At 40.6% G+C, this 18,813-nt stretch overlaps 1 protein-coding gene across 2 annotated transcripts in view; it reads left to right on the top strand.

Annotated features, from left to right (window-relative positions):
• Positions 1-18,813, top strand: part of SIK2 (salt inducible kinase 2) — a 105,394-nt gene that overhangs the window by 6,859 nt on the left and 79,722 nt on the right. For both annotated transcript variants that reach the window (XM_044996808.1, XM_044996809.1), the window contains exons 2-3: positions 5,671-5,787; positions 14,096-14,159. In XM_044996808.1, coding sequence (XP_044852743.1) covers positions 5,671-5,787; positions 14,096-14,159 — 181 coding nt within the window. The remainder of the gene's footprint in view (positions 1-5,670; positions 5,788-14,095; positions 14,160-18,813) is intronic.

The raw sequence follows: 18,813 nt of genomic DNA, 5'->3' as shown, positions 1-18,813 counted from the left end.
AAGGAGGAAGTGGCAGAAAGCCACAAAGAAAGCACATTAATTTAACATTAAACTATAATAAATGTTACAGCAGGACTCAATTCTACAACTCGCTTTTTACATGCTCAGTTTTCTGAAGATTCTCTCTTGGGGATGAAACTCTGCATGGTTGGTCCCAGATCAGAGATTATTTTTGTTTTTTAGTTGGTTCAAATACCACAAGGGAATTTGCTAAGTAAATGTGAAAAAAGACTTTTCAATTTTAAGTACATTTTTTAAATAACTTCAGTCAGCAATATGGCAAAACTATAATTATACATTTACTCTTGAAATAACAGAAGCATCTGGTATAGATAAACTGTCAGTGAGATTACAGGTAAACGAAGACCCTTTCTATCCTCTCACAACTCATTTCTTCTTTTTTTTCTCTATCTATCTATCTATCCTATCTATCTATCCTATCTATCTATCCTATCTATCTATCTATCTAATTAGGTCCTTTATGGTTTGCAAGACAACTCAGCTGAATTGTATCTTTTAAAAACTTTGTTTTGGGCATGCACTTTTGCTAACATTGGGAGCTGGTAACTGCCTAACATACATGGAGAAATTTGTCAACATAGGAAATTTTTATAGACAGACTTGAAAGCAGAAACATTCTTCATTGAAATATTTATGTTCCTTCAGTGTGTTATATAATCTCTGTAGAGAGTCTGTATTCAAATACAGGAGCAAATTGTGGAAATGCCAAACTCTGTTGGAAAAACCAGCAGAGCTTGTATACTTTTAAGTTCACTTTTTCAATTCAAGGAACTTACATGCTTCACTGCAGGAACTTGTAATTGCAAGCCATATAAATACTAGATTTTTTTTCCTGGGGGAGGGGAGGAATGGAAATCCAAAATACAAAAGTGTATATTAAAGAGTGACTGCATTTTGGATGAACTGAAAAAAGATGGAAGAAGAGCCTAGGAAGGCAGAGTTTTGCTGCTTCCTTACTTCAGGTTGTCCAGAACGCTGCCACGGATACTAAAGGCAGGTCTTCGCTACCCGCTGGAACGGCAGGTAGTGATCGATCTATCGGGGGTCAATTTATCACGTCTAGTGTAGACGCAATAAAATTGATCCCCGATTGCACACTCCGTCGATTCCGGAACTCCAGCTCACGAGAAGCGGAAGCGGAGTCGATGGAGCGGCAGCGGTCGGCTCACCGTCGTCCTCATGGCCAGGTAAGTCGACCTAAGATATGCTGACTTCAGCTACGCTATTCACATAGCTGAAGTTGCGTATCTTAGGTCGACCCCCCAGCTAGTATAGACCTGAGCTTAGTGTGCTCCATCACTCTGACTGTGCTCCACTACAGCACCCTTTACTGGCCTTCCCTCACCTTTCATATCAGACATAAGCGCTCTCCTCTTTGAATCCCTACACAACTTCGCTCCTGCCAGCCTCTCTACATTAGTCTTGTCACACAGAAGATGCAGGCAAGCAACAAGAGAAAGTTATTTTAGTTATTATTAAAGGGAGCCTCATAAAGGGATAGAGGAAGAGAATGAGGTAAAAGTGTGCAGTGGTTCAAGTGTAAGGCAAAAGTAAATGGGCTAGAATAATGAAAGGAAAGAACAGAGAGGAAATAGAAAGTGCTCAGGAATTCCTTTATGGATAAAGCTGCTGCAATCTGTGCATCTGCTAAGGAACAGAGTTAGAGCAAAGGGTTAGTGTGGATAAATGAAGTAAGAGGCAAGACTGATGCTGTGTAAGACACCATGTACAGGGGAGGTTTGAAGAGATTAGGCTATTAATGTAAATAATGGGAAAATTAAAAATTGATCATACAAACAATTGAGAGAAGGTGGTTGGTTTCTTGAATTAGGCTTGTCTGGTGAGTGAGTACACTTGGATTCTACTTCTCTAATAAACGAATATAAATCCTCCTGGCTTACCTAAAATAGGTGATCTGTTACTCTGACAGGATCTGGATAAAGTGAAATATCAGTTTGGGGTAGGGATCACCCTAGACATTTTGGGTAACTTTTTAAGTGAGAAGTAGTGGTTTCCATTATTTTTATTGAGGGAGGAAGCTGAGTGGTGCTCGAAACAGGGCTCCACCCAGAGCACACCTGCCCTGTTAAGTTAAGAAAATATAATAGGCCAATTCCAGTGTCTGATTGATATTGCTTTTTCGGTGAGCTACTATAAAGTAAATGAGAGAAAGTGGGGAAATTTGACATAAGGAATAACTTTTTAAAGCAAATATTTCCTAAGGTGTGTGTAAGAATTTTTGTTTCTATTTTTGGTGTCTGTTTTTGGTTATTATAATTTTCTAGGAAACTTGTTCTATAGGTTGACGAAATTGTGCCTGCATAAACTTGTTCACAAATCAGTTTTATTGGCAGTAAAGAGAAATTGTGGAGGGGGAGTCTTAATTTTTTTTAACAGACTGAATTCTTGTTTACGTCCTTGTTTATTCCTACATCGTGTATGTTCACACCAAAAAAAGGAATTTGCTTACCACTCTGCTTTTATATGTGACCAAGAAGTGAACTACAGAGTGTATGAACAATAAGAATGGCCATACTGGGTCAGACCAAAGGTCCATCCAGCCCAGTATCCTGTCTACCGACATGGCCAATGCCAGGTGCTTCAGAGGGAGTGAACCTAACAGGTAAAGATCAAGTGATCTCTCTCATTCCATCCATCTCCACCCTCTGAGAAACAGAGGCTAGGAACACCATTCCTTACCTATCTTAACTAATAGCCATTAATGGACTTAATTAACCTCCATGAATTTATCTAGTTCTCTTTTAAACCCTGATATAGTCCTAGCCTTCTCAACCTCCTCAGGCAAGGAGTTCCACAGGTTGACTGCGCTGCGTGAAGAAGAACTTCCTTTTATTTGTTCTAAACCTGCTGCCCATTAATTTCATTTGGTGGCCCCTAGTTCTTACATTATGGGAACAAGTAAATAACTTTTCCTTATTCACTTTCTCCACACCACTCATGATTTTATATACCTCTATCATATCCACCCTTAGTCTCCTCAAGAAGTAATACAGACAGTAACTTAGGCCCTGATCTGGCAAAGACTTACATGCGTGGTTAACTTTGGGTATTTGGGTAATTCTAATCAAGTGAAATGCATACATATTCCTTTCATCTATCTACTTTATGATTGAAGGCAAGGAGATTAAATTAGTGCCTAATTTAAGACCAGTCGCAACAAATGGGTGTAAAGTCATCGGAAGGAGGAGAATGAAGGTAAATTGAAAAGTGATTACATAGACTAGTTAGGTATGTATTTAGATAGTTCTGCATCCTTTAGGGTTGTTTTTAATTGAGTTACAAATCAATCAATCAGAGATCCCCACTAGCCATCTTCCTAGCCATTGTCAGATGGTAGTCGTAGTAGTATTTATTATTTGTATTACGGTAGCACGTAGGAGCCCCAGTCATGGACCAGGATCCCCTTGTGCTAGGCACTTTACGAACAAATCAAAAAGACAGCCCTTGTGATTGTTTTCCATACACATCACAGTAGAAATGGGTCTTGAGGAGGGATGTGAAGGCGCACATGTTAGAGGCACTATGGAATAGTTCAGGATGAGTCTTCTATGCATGAAGATTAATCTGGAAGAAGTGGACAAACAGGCAGTCAAGGCTGGCTTTGTTAGTGAGGTAATGCAGCAAGATACAAGTGCAGATACTGGAGCAGGATAGAGTTGTAAAAGGCTATCAAGGTGAGATAACAGAGGAGGGATTCAGGGAGTATCATGTCTCCAACAGTGGCTAGTTAGTACCACATGCTAGAGCATGTATTTATATTGCTAGTATATCTTTGATCCTATCTAGCAACTATTGATATCCTCATTATTCGTGTAAAGGCTCTTTTTAAAATTATACTAAGTTCTTGGGCTCAAATTATTACCCTAAATTTATCAATTTAATTGGATGCTGTACTTGTACTATGAGAAATAGAATTCAGGTGTTCCTGTTTTACCCTGTTACTTTCTATGTGGCTACTTATGATCCCTGTGACAGCTACTGTGACAGCTGAGCACATTCCAAGTTTTTAAAAATGCATCTCTGTCTCCCCCTTCCCGCTCAGTAGGATAAATCACTTTATTCATTCATAGAATCATAGGACTGGAAGGGACCTCTAGAGGTCAAGTCCAGTCCCCTACACTCATGGCAGGACTAAGTGTTATATAATTATTTATGTTTTGTGTGTTAAGTGGTGGGGTGGGCAGGTATCTGTATATGAAGAGGTTTATTGACAGGAAAACGAAGTCAACTGAGTTTAGTAATTAGTTCTTAATGCAATGATGCTCTTGATCATTCTTATTCAGGTAGTAAGGTCCACCTCCTGTGTATTGAAATCAATCCAAGTTAGTTACCTACATATCTTTGAGGGCCTATGTATCTCTTGTGCTTGTCAGCCATTCCCTATAGTTAAAAAAGTTGTGATTCCTGGGAAATGCATCTATAGTTGTAGGTCGTAGTTATAGGGGAGTTGTAACATCTCAGGTAGTTGGGTCCAGTCCTGTTGAAGATATTGAATATCAGGACTGATGTACCTTTCCTGTACCACTCTTTTATAAACTTTCCTATATTCTCTTTCTTTTCCTATGGAAGTCTTTCAATGGGTCTGATTTTTGTTGCCTATCTCTGCACTTTTAACATGATATTCAAGATGAGACATACTGTTGATCTGTTTAATATTCTCAGTATTTTCTCTTGCATTCTTCATAGCGCATAACATTTTGTTTCCTTTTTTGTTGAAATTGGGAATCCTTTAAGTATAGTTCTGTGTAACTCAGTTCTCCAGTATTGACTGGGAATGAGGTCAGTAGGACCTCAAACTAGCTTCTAAATAACATGGACTCTGTTTGCTCTGTGTAACTGACATGAGTTTCCCTGCAGAGATTTTACACTTTCTCAACAGGTTAATTACAGACATCCTTATATCTAGAACGTTAAGCACAGTGAAATAAAAATCCTTAACAATCTGAATTGCATTAGCTGAGTATGATTTGATGGCATGTGCTGAGTCAAGAACTTGAGTTCAAAACTTGATTTAAAATTTGCGGGTGAAATCCTGGCTGCCTGGAACAACTTATGTGCATGGAATTAAGCATGTGCATAAGTATTTGCAGGATCGGGCTCGGGTAGCAAAGCAAGCTGTATTTGAAGGTTTTACTAGTGTATTTTGCAAATGAAAAAATACTGACTAGTTTTAGTTTGAGAATTTATCATTGCATTGTCCCAAATAGTGACATGGTGCTGCTGCAAGAAGTCTCAGTCAAGCTATTTCATCCCTCAATATTGCTTCGGGTTCCCAGTCGTCAGGCTGCAGTTTCTCCATTTATTACTTCAATCCACTTGCTCACATGCACAAATTAAGCGGCACTTGAGGTCTCTTCTCCTCTGTCTAAGCACCTGCTGGTACTGCCTGCACCCATTGACAATGCTAAAGAGATTTTGGTCAGTAGCTGAGTTCCTAGATCAACAACATGATATCTTATGTGCCTTATAAAAAATAAGTGAATTATCAAATTCTAAGATATAGCAAGTATATTTTTGAAATAAAAAAATGACCCAGAGTCATACAAATTTGGTGTCCTGTTAACAAGCAGGGGTAGACGAGACTGGAAAACTGATTTAAAGAAAAAAAATTTTGTTCCTTGGCTACAGGTGGCAATAAAAATAATTGACAAATCTCAGCTGGATGCAGTGAACCTGGAAAAGATCTATCGAGAAGTGCAGATAATGAAAATGCTTGACCACCCGCACATAATAAAACTCTATCAGGTACAGTTACAATCCTCTTGCTTCTCCCCTCCCCCCATTTGTTCTTGTGTCAAATGTTTATGGATGTCTAGTCCTCTACATCAGTGACATTTTATGGGCTGCTGGTTCATAGTATACATTCAGCTTTTATGTGGTTGAGTTGTTTTGGGTGTGTTTTTAATCTTTGTGCGTGCACAGCAGCATATTGGCCTAATTCATTCTGTGGTTAGCATTCATGTCTGCCTCTCACAGAATAACTCCAGAGGTGCCTGAGATCTAATTTTGTAAAAAACTGGGTGATTTAGTGCTGGTGAGAGGTGCAAGAGATACCTGGAGACTGAACCTCCTATTTATTCACAGAGCAAGTATAGTATGAGCAGCCGCTGTGCAAGTTTCCTTCACATTACTTTGCCTATGTGCCTAAACTGAGAGTGGCCATTGGTTTTTCTTGTTTTTTCTGCTGAGACAACCCGCTGCCATAACATTTGGCACCCTTGTTGGTAATCTTGTCCGCTGGGATCTGGACTGAACCCACCAGTCTCCTTTCAGGGAAGTTACCAACCTGCCAATAAGTGGTAACTTTCAATTCAAGCCAACCACCTGCAAGTGGAAGATTCTTAAACCCAATCCTTTGAACTGCCAAGTTGCCCTAAAAATCCAGGTCCCAGTTCATTGTTGTATAGTCATTTACATCAGTGCAAAATACTGCCTTTCCTGTCTGTGTGTGTGTGTGTGTGTGTGTGTGTGTGTAAGCAAGTACACAAGGTGCAGGGCAAATGATGATTTGGATCTTTATTTTTCCTAAGTCATGAAGAAATCTGTATACACACAGTAGGCCATGATGCTGCAGATCCACCTATAGAAGTTGTCTGTAAACCCTGTTTGTGTAATTATGAACAGATTCTTATCTGCTGACTAGTTTCAGTGGATGTATAGGGTTTGCAATACAGCTGGGTAAATTCATAGTTCAAGGTGAAACTGCCCTTGCCTTGTCTTATTGTGTCTTGATAATTCAACAGACTTTGGCACAAAAAGATGAGGTAGAAGGAGTTCAGTTTCAGACGTTTCTTGATTTGTTCTTCATTGCACACACTTTTTTCTTGAAGTCTGAAGTGTAGAGATGTTGTTGAGTCTTTTCCAGTGTCAGGACGGTGTTGTGTATCAGGTTTGCTGCAGACTGAGGCTTGCATCAAAACCCAATATATTGTGTAAAGAATTTCAAGGCATTCAACAGTTAGTCCTTCTGATCTAATCAGGCATGCCACACACACTTCCCACTGATGCTGAATCAAAATCTGTATGAAATGACTAGGGACTTATAATGCCAGCTTGTCTTATTGGTATCCAGATGTTCTCTGCTCTGAGTAGGGGCAGTACTGGAACTATTAACAAGGGAGGTGAACTCAAAAGTGGAGGCCAAGGCAGAAGTAGAGTAGTCGAGAAATTCTACACAACCCATCCTCTCCACAGCAACCCAAAAGCTAGAGGAAGCTCTGGGATGAGAGGGGGAACAGTAAGAGAATGGGTCCTCAATCTTTTCAGATACCTACCAGCTAGAGGCTGAATTTGAAATCTGGATCTCCCAAATAGGGTCTAGGGACAACACATTGTGGTAGGAATCTCAGCATTCTCTTCTTCCCTCATGTGATGTTTGGAGGAGTTGGCTTCTCACCTGGCATTGCCTCTGAATAGTGTGTACAGTTGAGGGGGGCATCTTTCTTACAGGTTGTCATTTAGTATATTTGGTCCTCTGGCTCTCAAGAATATAATATTTCTACACTTACATGTGTGTGCATGGGTGACAGTTCAAGGGGTGGGTTAGAGGGAGGGGAAATTATGAGGATACATTCAAAAAGAAAAATATGGTACAGAGCATTTTGGTGTGCTGTTGTCATGACAATTCCCCACTTGGAGGCGTGATTCCTTCCCTCCGCTGCTCCTCGGGCTTTATAGTTACACACTGCCCTTCACACAGGTCAGATTGTAAAAGCACAATGTAGTTTTTAGTTTTTGGGCCAGTATCTGGTAATTTTTGGGTTTTTTTAGCCTGGCATTTTCCTGGGGGAGGGATAGCTCAGTGGTTTGAGCATTGGCCTGCTAAACTCAGGGTTGTGAGTTCAATCCTTGAGGGAGGCCACTTAAGGATCTGGGGCAAAAATTGGTCCTGCTAGTGAAGGCAGGGGGCTGGACTCAATGACCTTTCGAGGTCCCTTCCAGTTCTAGGAGATTGGTTTATTTCCAATTATTACATTTTACATTACAATACAAATGCTTTGACTATATACAGAACTAGCATATAGTGTGTGTGTGTGTGATTACATAATGCCAATGTCTGAGCCTGCAAGTATGGCAGTTTAACAGTTGAATTGAGCTGTTCAGGTACAGTTGGTGCCCTATGGTAGGTTAAATTTCTTCTTCCAGTATTTGTCCATGTCAGTCCCAGTCTAGGTACCCACCTGGGCCTCGTGCATGAGAGCAGAATGTTTAGCTAGTGGTGGTCATTGGGCCACAGGCGTCCTGTGCCTGCCTTAGTGCGTGCCCTCAGCCTGAAAGAGCAGAGTGGCTGCAACTCTTAGTTCCTCTTACTGTCCATGGCAGCAAGATAAAACAAGTGGTGTCCACCCTCTTCCTTTTAGAAGAATTTTCTCTTGTAAATTAATTACTTTCAATTTCCTCCTTTTAAAATGTTTCTATATTAACAACACACACCACCCTGCCCTCCCTCCCCCCCCCAATTTAAATTTAAATTTTTTCTTCTGTATTTTTACCCAGTATCCAGACCTAAACTGGCAGATTGAAAACCCTCAGGCTTCAAACTGTGGCAGTCCTGTGACACTTATTCCACTCATAGATGGCCACAGCTGCTGTGTTTGTCGTCTCGGGGAGAGCCATGTGTTAGAATGCTGCTCTGTGTGACATTCCTTTTCCGTCTCAACAACTAAGTCCAGAGACTCTCAGACTCAAACAATCAATGAGAAGGACTTCAGAGCCCAAAGAGCGAGGTTTGACGTCCAAGATTGATTTGGTCTCTAAGTTTCAGTTAGCCAATGCCACTGCAAGATGTCAGGCAACATCCAAGTTCGCTACTGGCAAAAATCCACAGCACATCAGGCAAGGATCAGGAACCAGCGAAGACTATCTTGGTGCCAACTTCCCACCCCGGCACTGAGAACCAGTACTGCGTTCTTACCAAGGCAAGCGAGATCTGAACACCTGGATAGACACTGCTGCCTGTACTGATCCCCCTTCTCCCACAAGGAGAGACTCAAACCCTCTCTCTCCTCTCAGCACAGAGTGCTAAGCTTGTTCATTCGGTAGGGGCAAGTGATGCTCAGCACTGATGACACTACACTTGGCACTGATCCACATCTCCAAACTCACAATACCAAAGTCGGCGCAAAGATCAGCACTGCCTCTGGGAGAAATTTCTGGCTCTTTTCCACACCTTGTCAGACTTTTCAGCCTCATTTTTAAAATGAGGCCACCAGAACTGGATGCAGTATTCCAGTATCTGTCTTATCAATGCCGTATACCGAGGTAAAATCACCTCACTACTCTATTTATACACCCAAGGTTCACATTACCCCTTTTTTGCCATATTGTCACACTGGGATCTCAGGTTGGGTTATTTGTCCACTATAATGCCTAAATCTTTTTAGGAGTCTCTTCTCTCCTGGATGCACTCCCCCACTCTGCAGGTATGATGTTCCTACATCCTAGATCTAAGATCGTGTTTCTCTGCTCAAGTTAGGGAGGATGATGACCTGTTTGCCCCTACACCTCAGCCCCAAACCTCAAGCTCTTTAGATACCAAAGACAGTCCAGACAGAGGACACCCACCTACCTTTGGCAACAATCTTCTGTGTACTCACCCAGCAAGAAGCCAAAATTATCTCAGGAGAGACGGTCATTTTCCTCAGTAATTGGTCAGTCTACATCAGCTACACCAAATTTGATAGAACAGTGTTATAGTCACTTTATTTAGAGGCTGCCAGGACTTCTAAATCCCACCTTCTAGATGAGACAGTGCTTATCCGTTACTTAGAGTGGGATCATATGGACACAGATTTGAAGATGACAGGACGGTTACCTCATACGACCTGTAGTTCCCTGACCCATTAGACCCCTTTGGTACTGACCGCACAAAGACCACCCACCTCTGAGGCAGCGGGACCATCCGGTACCGTGCAAGCCAAAGACCCTAAGCAGGTGGGTTCAGTCAAAGGCACAAAAGGGAAACCTACAATCTCTGCCTCGGTATGCCAGAGCCACTGAAACATGCGGCAGCGGCGCTGAGCAGCTTGGCAGTGCTACAATCTATGGCATCACCTCTTGCCTCCACAGCGCACAACCCTCCGCACTGACAACTGCGGTAAAGGCATCAATACCACTGACAGCACCCTGCTCAGAACTGATACTCTCCATACTGCAGCAGTTTCTCCAGCATAAAGACCTTTTAGTCTTGTCAACACCGCAGTCTCCACTCCTCGGCACCGACATTATTTCAGCACGCTTGGTACCATGCCAACTCGCTACACGAACCAGATCAGCTCTTCCTTTATCCAGTGACAAGGATGATGATGAGGAAGGGAAAATCTACTCCTCCCATTGCTCTTCGCCTATATAGACGGCCACCAGACTGGGTCCACAAGAATAATATCAGTATCACCCAAGAGCTGAAACTCAAGGATGGTACAGACACTCCTGGATGCTGCCACCAATGTCATTCCCACCACAGTGGCCCTACTGGGACCCAGGGGCAGCGTACCGCCAACACTACCCTAAGCCTCCCAGTCCACACAGGGAGAGGTCAAGACATCCTCCATCGCCTTCAGTACCTCGACCCGCTGAATCCCTGGAAGAGGCAATCGAGAAACTGGAGGAGACTTTGGATCAGGAAATCACTGCATCTGCCGGTTTTTCATTCTTCTCTCTGGATGAAACTATTATGCCCCCACCACCTATGATGGGGATGACTTTAAACAGTTCCAAGAACTGTTTAAGAGGATTGCAGACTCACTGGGTATACCACTGGAAGAAGTTGCAAAGTCTCAACATAAGTTGTTGGACATCCTCCAAACTTCAGCCTCTTCCAAGATTACTCCCCCAATAAATGAGGCTCTCATGGACCCAGCCAAGACTATATGGCAAACCCCAGCAACAATTCTGCCCACTTGCAAAAGAGCAGATTAAAAAAATATATGTCCCTTCCAAGAAAATGGAATTTTTATTTTCACACCCAATGCCAAACTCTCTGGTGGCAGAGGCCATGAATGAACGGGGCAGACAACACCACTCCAGATCTACTCCATATAACAAGGACTGGAAGAGATTGGATCTTTTTGGTTGTAAAACTTACTCCTCAGTGACCTTACAGTTCAGGACTGCAAACTTTGAAACATTAATGGCCAAATACAATCACTCCAGCTATTAGAAAATGTCTGAAATTATTAAACATATACCAGAAGAAACGTCTATAGTCTTTCTATAGCTTTTAGCTCTAGCTTCTTCTAAGTTTTTCACCTCCCACTTAAGACTTGAGGAACCTGGACGATCGAACTCTAGACTTGAAAGACTTCTTAAAAAATCTATTTTACTTTTCACTATTTATACTGTATTCTTTTGCATTTCACTTAAATTGGATGGTAAAAGTAGATTAGTCAGTTTCATGTTTGTTTCTAGTATCTTTCATTTTCTGTTATTCATACAAACATGATGCCATGGCATTTTGGGTTACTGGCATTTCAGAGTAAGATTTTGATCTGAATCTACATCTTTATATATTACAGAATGTACATTTTGGGCCTAACTTCCCTGTCAACAATCTTTTTAGTAAAATTAGGCCAATTTATTTCATGATTGGTGCTTCAACTGATTTCTTCTTTGAAATATCATGCAAGAAATATGTTTAACTCAAATTACAAGCACCAAAAAATAAAACAAAAGGAAAAACCTCTTGGCATTCAAACTGAAGGCCTGATCCTGCAGCCCTGTGAAGGCAATGGGATTGCTCATATAAAGGATCCACCCTTTGATGACAGAATTATTCCACTGAATAAAAACAAAGGGCTCGATTTAGCAAAGTCTTGTTTAGCTTTAATTTCATTTTATGGGAAATAGTCTGGCACTTCCTTTGAAAATCAACTTGTGATTCATAGAATAGAGGCAAATGTTAGGGGATAAAATTAGTAGCTAGCATAAGTAAGATTGACCACAATCTCCTAAATGAATGACAGAAAAGAAAAACGAGGGAGAGGAAGGAGTGGAAAGCAGTTAAATTAAGGACTGGAGGGAAGCAAGGACAGTTACGGACAAAAGTATTGCAACTTTTAATTTTATGTTTGCCTCCTAGATATTATTGTCATTGGTACATTAGAAATACATTTGGTAGATAGGTAAGTAGATAAAAGTAACATTAGCATGTCAAAAACATTGAGTCTTTCTAATCTATCTACATATAATGTGCCCATCATAGTAGTATGCCCACAATGTGAGTCTCAGAACTTCCTATTTGAGGGGACTGGGCAAAAAGGGGACCAAATTCATGGCTTTCTAGTGTAGAAAATATAGTATTGACGTGTCCTGTTTCCTCCAGGTGTTGGGTTAAAAACCAACCAACCTTTCCATACTATTGTGTTTTTCAAAAAGAAAATTACAGGCAAAATGCACTCTGGACCTTTATCGAATTAAATAAGGACCCAGATATGGTTGGACTTTCTGAAGATCAGGCATTATGTTCTATTTGTAGAGCTATATCAAATCTTTTGGGTAATTCATGTGGGTTTTATAATTTTCTGTTAAAGATATGTGAGATACAAAGTGAGTGAGGTAATATCTTTTACTGGACCAATTTCTGTTGGTAAGAAAAGAGACAAGCTTTTGAGCTGCACAGAGCATGTCTTCATCTGTTTGTTCTTTAGCTCTGTGTAGATTGAAAGTTTCTTTCACCAACAGATGTTGGTTCATTAAAAGATGTTACTTCATCCACCTTCTCTCTTGAATATCCTGGGATCAACATGGCTACAACATGTTAAAATATATTTTAAAACTTAAGAAGAAAAACACATTTCTCCAAAAATAATTTACTAGAAACTGTTAATAGTTTCCATATTGTGAATAAATAAAAAGCCGGAAAATCTTGATTAAAGGAGGCTGTGCCCACAACTTACTCAGGTTGGTCTGTCTTTAACAAATTACAGTGCTCAGGTTTGTTAAAATAGTTGAGGTCCAAAATGTGACTGACACTCAAATTGTTATAACCTGCTGGAGAAAAAAATCCTAAATGACTATTTTTATTTTAAAATACAGTTTTTCAGTTTGTTTTTGGTCCTGCTACTTGTGTAATGAGCTACTGAGGGAGCATATAAAAGATTAAGCTAGGGTGATGCATAGGAAGAAAAACTGCAGTGGAATCAAGGAAGTTTTCCTTTTGGGGGTAGATTTCTTGGCAAGTTTGTGTCCTGAATTCTTAGGTGAAATCCCCTTGTTTGGGACAGCGCAGAAATTTTTATGTCAAATTTAGAGATGTAGATTTTTGTCCAGTATTTCCAAATTGAGAACAGGCTATTCTTGTGGAAAAGAACGAGGAGTACTTGTGGCACCGTAGAGTCTCTAAGGGGCTACAAGTACTCCTCGTTCTTTTTGCTGATACAGACTAACACGGTTACCACTCTGAAACTTGTGGAAAAGGTCACTCAAACAGGATCAGGGCTATAGATGTCCGAGGAAAGAAGTTTTAAGTTGTTTGTAAAATTTCCAGAAAGGTGAAACTGGGGATGTGATGGTTCTATTTCTGTACTGCACACAGTTGCATTATGGTATCCATGGAATCTCGTGATTTATCGAATTAGCCAGTCTTTCCCAAACGTGCAATGCATTATTTTTTCCACCATGACGACTGAGGGCAGCAAGGGCTCCAGGCTTCTTTCCTGTCCACAGACACTAATCTTTTTCCAGCAAGTCAGAAGAGGAGTTAAGCAGAACAGTCACTCCGACATGTTGGCTCAAGTGCAAACCACTTTCAGGCCAAGTCTGTTCACTCAGTTAGCATTTAGAGTTGTCAGCTTCTCATAGCTATTATTTGGGACTAAGAATCAAATCTAAGTTGTCATTTAGGCTCCAATTTTAGCAAAATACTTAAGCATTTGGCTAACCGTCAGCACACGGTAGCCCTGTTGAAGTCAGTCACGTGACTAAATTTAAGCATCTGTGTACGTGTTTGCAGGCTTGAGATTTAAGTGACTTCCTCTGGGGGAGAAGGGCTGGAATAGCTTTATTTATGTAGTTTTTACCCTTCTCCAACTAAACTAATGTGCAATTTCTCCAACAGGTGATGGAGACCAAAAGCATGTTGTACCTTGTGACAGAATATGCCAAAAACGGAGAAATTTTCGGTAAGCAAGAGAATATTGTAATGTTAAAATATTAAATCATTTACTTCTGCAGGTTATTTCATCTTACTGGATCAGTTTTTATAAAATAAAAAACACACAGCCGACCTGTGGAACTCATTGCCAGGGGATGTTGTGAAGGCCAGAAGACAGCTGGGTTCAAAAAAGAAATAAGTTCATGGAGGATCAGTCCTTCAATGGCTGTTAGCCAAGGTGGTCAGCGATGCATCCCCATGTTCTGGGTGTCTTAACTGCCAGAAGCTGGGGATGGATCACTTGATAATTGGTCTGTTCTATTCATTCCCTTTGAAGCATCGGGCACTGGCCACATTTGGAAGACAGGATATTGGGCTAGATGGACCATTGGTCTGACCCAGTGTGGCTGTTCTTATGTAAATTGAAGCCTTGGGGACATTTATACCGTAGGGCACACTTTCTCATTTCTCTGCCAAGGAAAAGCTGTGACTCCTAGTTGAAACTGTTTTCCTCATTTTATTAATTGAAATACAAAAATGTTTGTTAAAAATGTAACGCTTAATGTAAGGTTTAACAAAATGTAACAAAATTCTGTTCAGGAAATGTGGTGTCCTTCTAGCAGAGTTGATTGTATATTAAAAAGCAATGTAGATTCATAGATTCCAAGGTTGGAGGGACTGTTGTGATCATCTAATCTGACCTCCTGTATAACACAAAATAATTCCTAGAGCCACTCTTTTTTAGAAAAACATCCGATCTTGATTTAAAAAATTACAGTGATGAAGAATCCACCATGGCCATTGGTAAATTGTTCCAATGGTTGATGACCCTCACTGTTAAACATTTATGCCTTATTTCTAGTCTGAATTTGTTTAGTTTCAGCTTTGAGCCATTGGATCTTGTTCTACCTTTCTTTGCTAGATTGAAGAGCCTATTACTAAATAATTGTTTCTAGACTGTATTTCTAGACTGTAACCAAGTCACCCCTTAACTTTCTTTTTGTTAAGTTAAATAGCTTGAGCTCCTGGAGTCTGTTACTATAAGGCATGTTTTCTAATCCTTTAATCATTTTTGTGACTCTTCTCTGAACCTGCTCCATCCAGTTTGTCAACATCCTTTAACTGTGGGCACCAGAACTGGACACAATATTTCAGAATCGGTTGAACCAGTGCCGAATACATAGTTATAATAACTTCTGTAGTCCTACTTGAGATTCTCCTGATTGCATTAGCCCTTAGCATGGGCCAGAATCTGATCTCATTTACAATGGTGCAACTCAGTTGAAGACAAAGTTATCAGATTTACACCAGTGTAATGGAGATCAGGATCTGGGTTTACGCTTACTACATAACATGCTAGATGTTCTTCTGTCACAATGAGTAGTGGCCCAAACCATATTTCAGGTAAGCTAAAGCACTCTTGTTTCTAGCCTTTTTCAGTCATCAGACTTACTTACTTTTTTAACGTGGCTCCTATGGGGAGTGTTTATTCATAGCTGCTCGGAGTCACTGTATAATAAATTCTGGTAAGTTTAGCTAACATGAACCTGACCTTGTTTCAGTTTTGTCTTTGAGCACTGAAATTGGAGTGGGGACAAGATTTTCATAATAAATTCAAATGAAATTTGGCATTTTGCTTGTTGTGATACTTTAAAAAGAGTTGTTTTGCTTCCGTTGGTCTCTGAAGACTGTAACCATGAGGAAAGGCTGAATAAAGAAGTCACCTCGATGCCTCTGAGTCCCAGGTTGTATACTCTCCAAATGATGACATCTTAGCAGAAGGAACGTGCAGACTTTCCTTTCCTTTTTGATCGTTTTAAAACTAGTAGTTAGTGAAAAACGTTGGCCCAGAAATTATTTTTGTGTGCACTACAGTTCCAGAAGCAGAGGGCAGAGTAATTTTTAGATTCTGGGACTTAGTAGTTCTGGCTATATAGAAGGGAATTAAGGGTAAACAAAGTAGTGGTGTCCTCTCTCCATCAGATTTGCAAGCATAATAGATAACGAGCCCGGGCTTTATGCAACAAGAGTCAAAGGTTTGCTCTCTGAAGTTACCTGAGAAAAGAAGCATTCCTCCCAAAATAAATGACCTTGTACTGCCCTCTTTATCATGAGGGAATACTTGATATTTCACAAGATATCTCTGGGGAATCTGCTATCATTTTCCCCATTACCAATTATTGCTGCCTTTATATAGCTAGGAAAAAGACTTTGGATAGAGATTGGCCTTATGCTTTCATCCTGTAGTTTCTATTTTTCTGTTGTTTTTCCGGTCTGAGGGTTTTGCTATTGAAAGAATCATATTCCGAGAGGCTGTCATGACGTGTGGTTATGTAGAAGGCAGTGTTTCCTCTGGCCTCACAGGCTCTTTGCTGTTCTGGCCTTGCCAGTTTTCACTGTTGGGATCAGAAAACAGTTCTGTCATATCAGAATCTTCCAATGAACAGAATTCCCTTTGCAGCAAATAAAACTGAGTGAGAACTGTGAAGTAGAATTTGGAGTATGGAGCCTCCTGAGCAATTCTCACACAGGTATTTGGTATCTCACACATGTATCTGGCCTTTGCCTGGCAGGACATTCCAGCAAGGTGTTCTTTCCACAATGGTAGTAATAAAGAATCTCCATCATTTCATTAGGATAACAAGATGTGAAGGAAGCTTTTTCTCATCTTCTGAACATTTGGAAATATTTCAAAGGGAGATGAATTCAATGTCTAACACAGATCTCTAGTTGTCTATGAACATGACCGGAGGGAGAGGACTGGGAGCTTCATTTTTAAGTTATTATAGGATTGTGAAAAAGAAAGGGTTTCCTAAAGACACTCACATTTCTGGATATATTTGCTGTGGTTGTGAATGTCCTCGTATGGGGTGAAAAAAATCAGGAATCATAGGGTGGTCTCTTAGCAGTTTGAGAGCTCAAACAATTAACAGGCAGTCAGCAGATTCCAGGCCAGTAATTAAATTACTGAGGGTTTTTGTTTCCATATCTTTGCTTGTTGATGTACTCTCTATTTGCAGGCCAAGTATGTGCTTGTGGTTTTTGCCTAAAAATGTTGATTCTCTCATTTTCAGTGGTGGCATTTTAGGTGGCTGGCACTGGACACTGAAGATGGGCCACCTTCAATCCATAGAACTTCTGGACATTTGGTTGCTAACAGCACAAGAATATTGAATAAGTGGCTGCCCATAGCACATGAAGGTCTCAGCCCCAAAACCTGATATCCGTAGCCTAACAGAGAATAAAGGTTCACATTCAATATTCCTGTATATAGTGGTGGTTGGCCTGTTGCCTCACAGATGCAGTGGGGATGACTTAAGACTTGTCTACACTTTAAATGCTCCAGCGGCAGTGCTGTGGTGCTTCAGTGTAGATACTACTATACTATGCTATACTATAACCAAGTGTTATGTACACCTGGGGTTAGACTGACTTAACTGTTTGTGGATTTTGCACACCTCTGAATGATGTAGCTGGGTCGACCTAACTTTTCCGTGTAGACCAGGCCTTGGGCTTGTTAAATCCTTTCTAATTGATGAAGATTTGGGCTGTCCTAAAATGACAGATGCCTGACAATAGAGTAAGCAGAGCCCTCATTACATATTGGGTCTTTAGGGCCCTTCTGGCAGTCTTGGGTGGTAATGTAACACAGCTGTGCCTGGTTCTGGCTTTTTAGAGGTCTTCAGAGTAGTCAGTCCAAATAGGCTACTCTGGGATATCAACGTTTCAGTGTAATGAGAGTTTAGATTTGCCAGTCTGCAGGTATTAGAAAGAGCAAGGGCTATTCCTGTGCAAACAAGATGATGCTGTCACTCAGCTAGTCTGTTTCCAGTCATCTTTAAATATATCTATTGAAATAGTGCTCCCAGAGGTCTTAAAAGATTTAGCACAGTTAGAATTTAACCTTGCAGATTTGGGCATCCTTTTCTTTTGGGCTTCTGTATATTACCCTAAACTGTTGGGAATATTTGAGTATAGACTTAGTTACATTAGCAACTAGCAACTTTGTAGATGCAAGAGTTAATGGGTTCAGAAAGGGAATAGGGTGAGAATGAGACCTTTTCTATTTGGCTCTGCTTCCACAATAGCAGGATGGTGTATGGTCTTGGTTGTGATGGGATATGATCAGCATTTAGAGTGCTGATCTGTTGGAATGGGAGAAGATACCTGGATGGAGAGGTCAGCCTGCTGGAAAAGACAGAACTACTATTTTTTGTTTGTGATTTGGAAATGTGGCTTTTCTTAAGCAGTGATTGTTGTTGAAATATAACCATGTTGTATATATCAGTCTGTGCACCTTGTCTTCCTGTAATTGGTGTGAGATTGAGTTAGTGCCTAATGAACAGGGAACAGGATTGGGGAGATTTAGGATTGCAAAACAGAAAGTGAATGTTTAAAGCAGGATTTCTGAGTACATGGAAATGGAATTAGATGCACCTTAGATAAGGATTTCTACATCTTCTTATAAAACTTTTTTTTAAAATACTGTTTGGCAATCTGGGATGATGTGCCAGTATATTCTAGGGGCTGGAGTTCATTTTCAGCTGTACCCTAAAAAGGATGTGTTTTGTGAGCTCCACCACAGTCCCTACTAGATATTGGTTCATATCACAAAACCAGTATATGTTTGGCATGGCTAATAGGCCCTGCCATAGAAAGGGACTTGTCTGGAATAGCAAGAG

Source organism: Mauremys mutica, chromosome 22, assembly GCF_020497125.1.
Source record: "Mauremys mutica isolate MM-2020 ecotype Southern chromosome 22, ASM2049712v1, whole genome shotgun sequence".
In the NCBI taxonomy this organism is placed as follows: domain Eukaryota; kingdom Metazoa; phylum Chordata; order Testudines; family Geoemydidae; genus Mauremys; species Mauremys mutica.
This window is presented reverse-complemented; position numbering and strand designations above follow the sequence as displayed.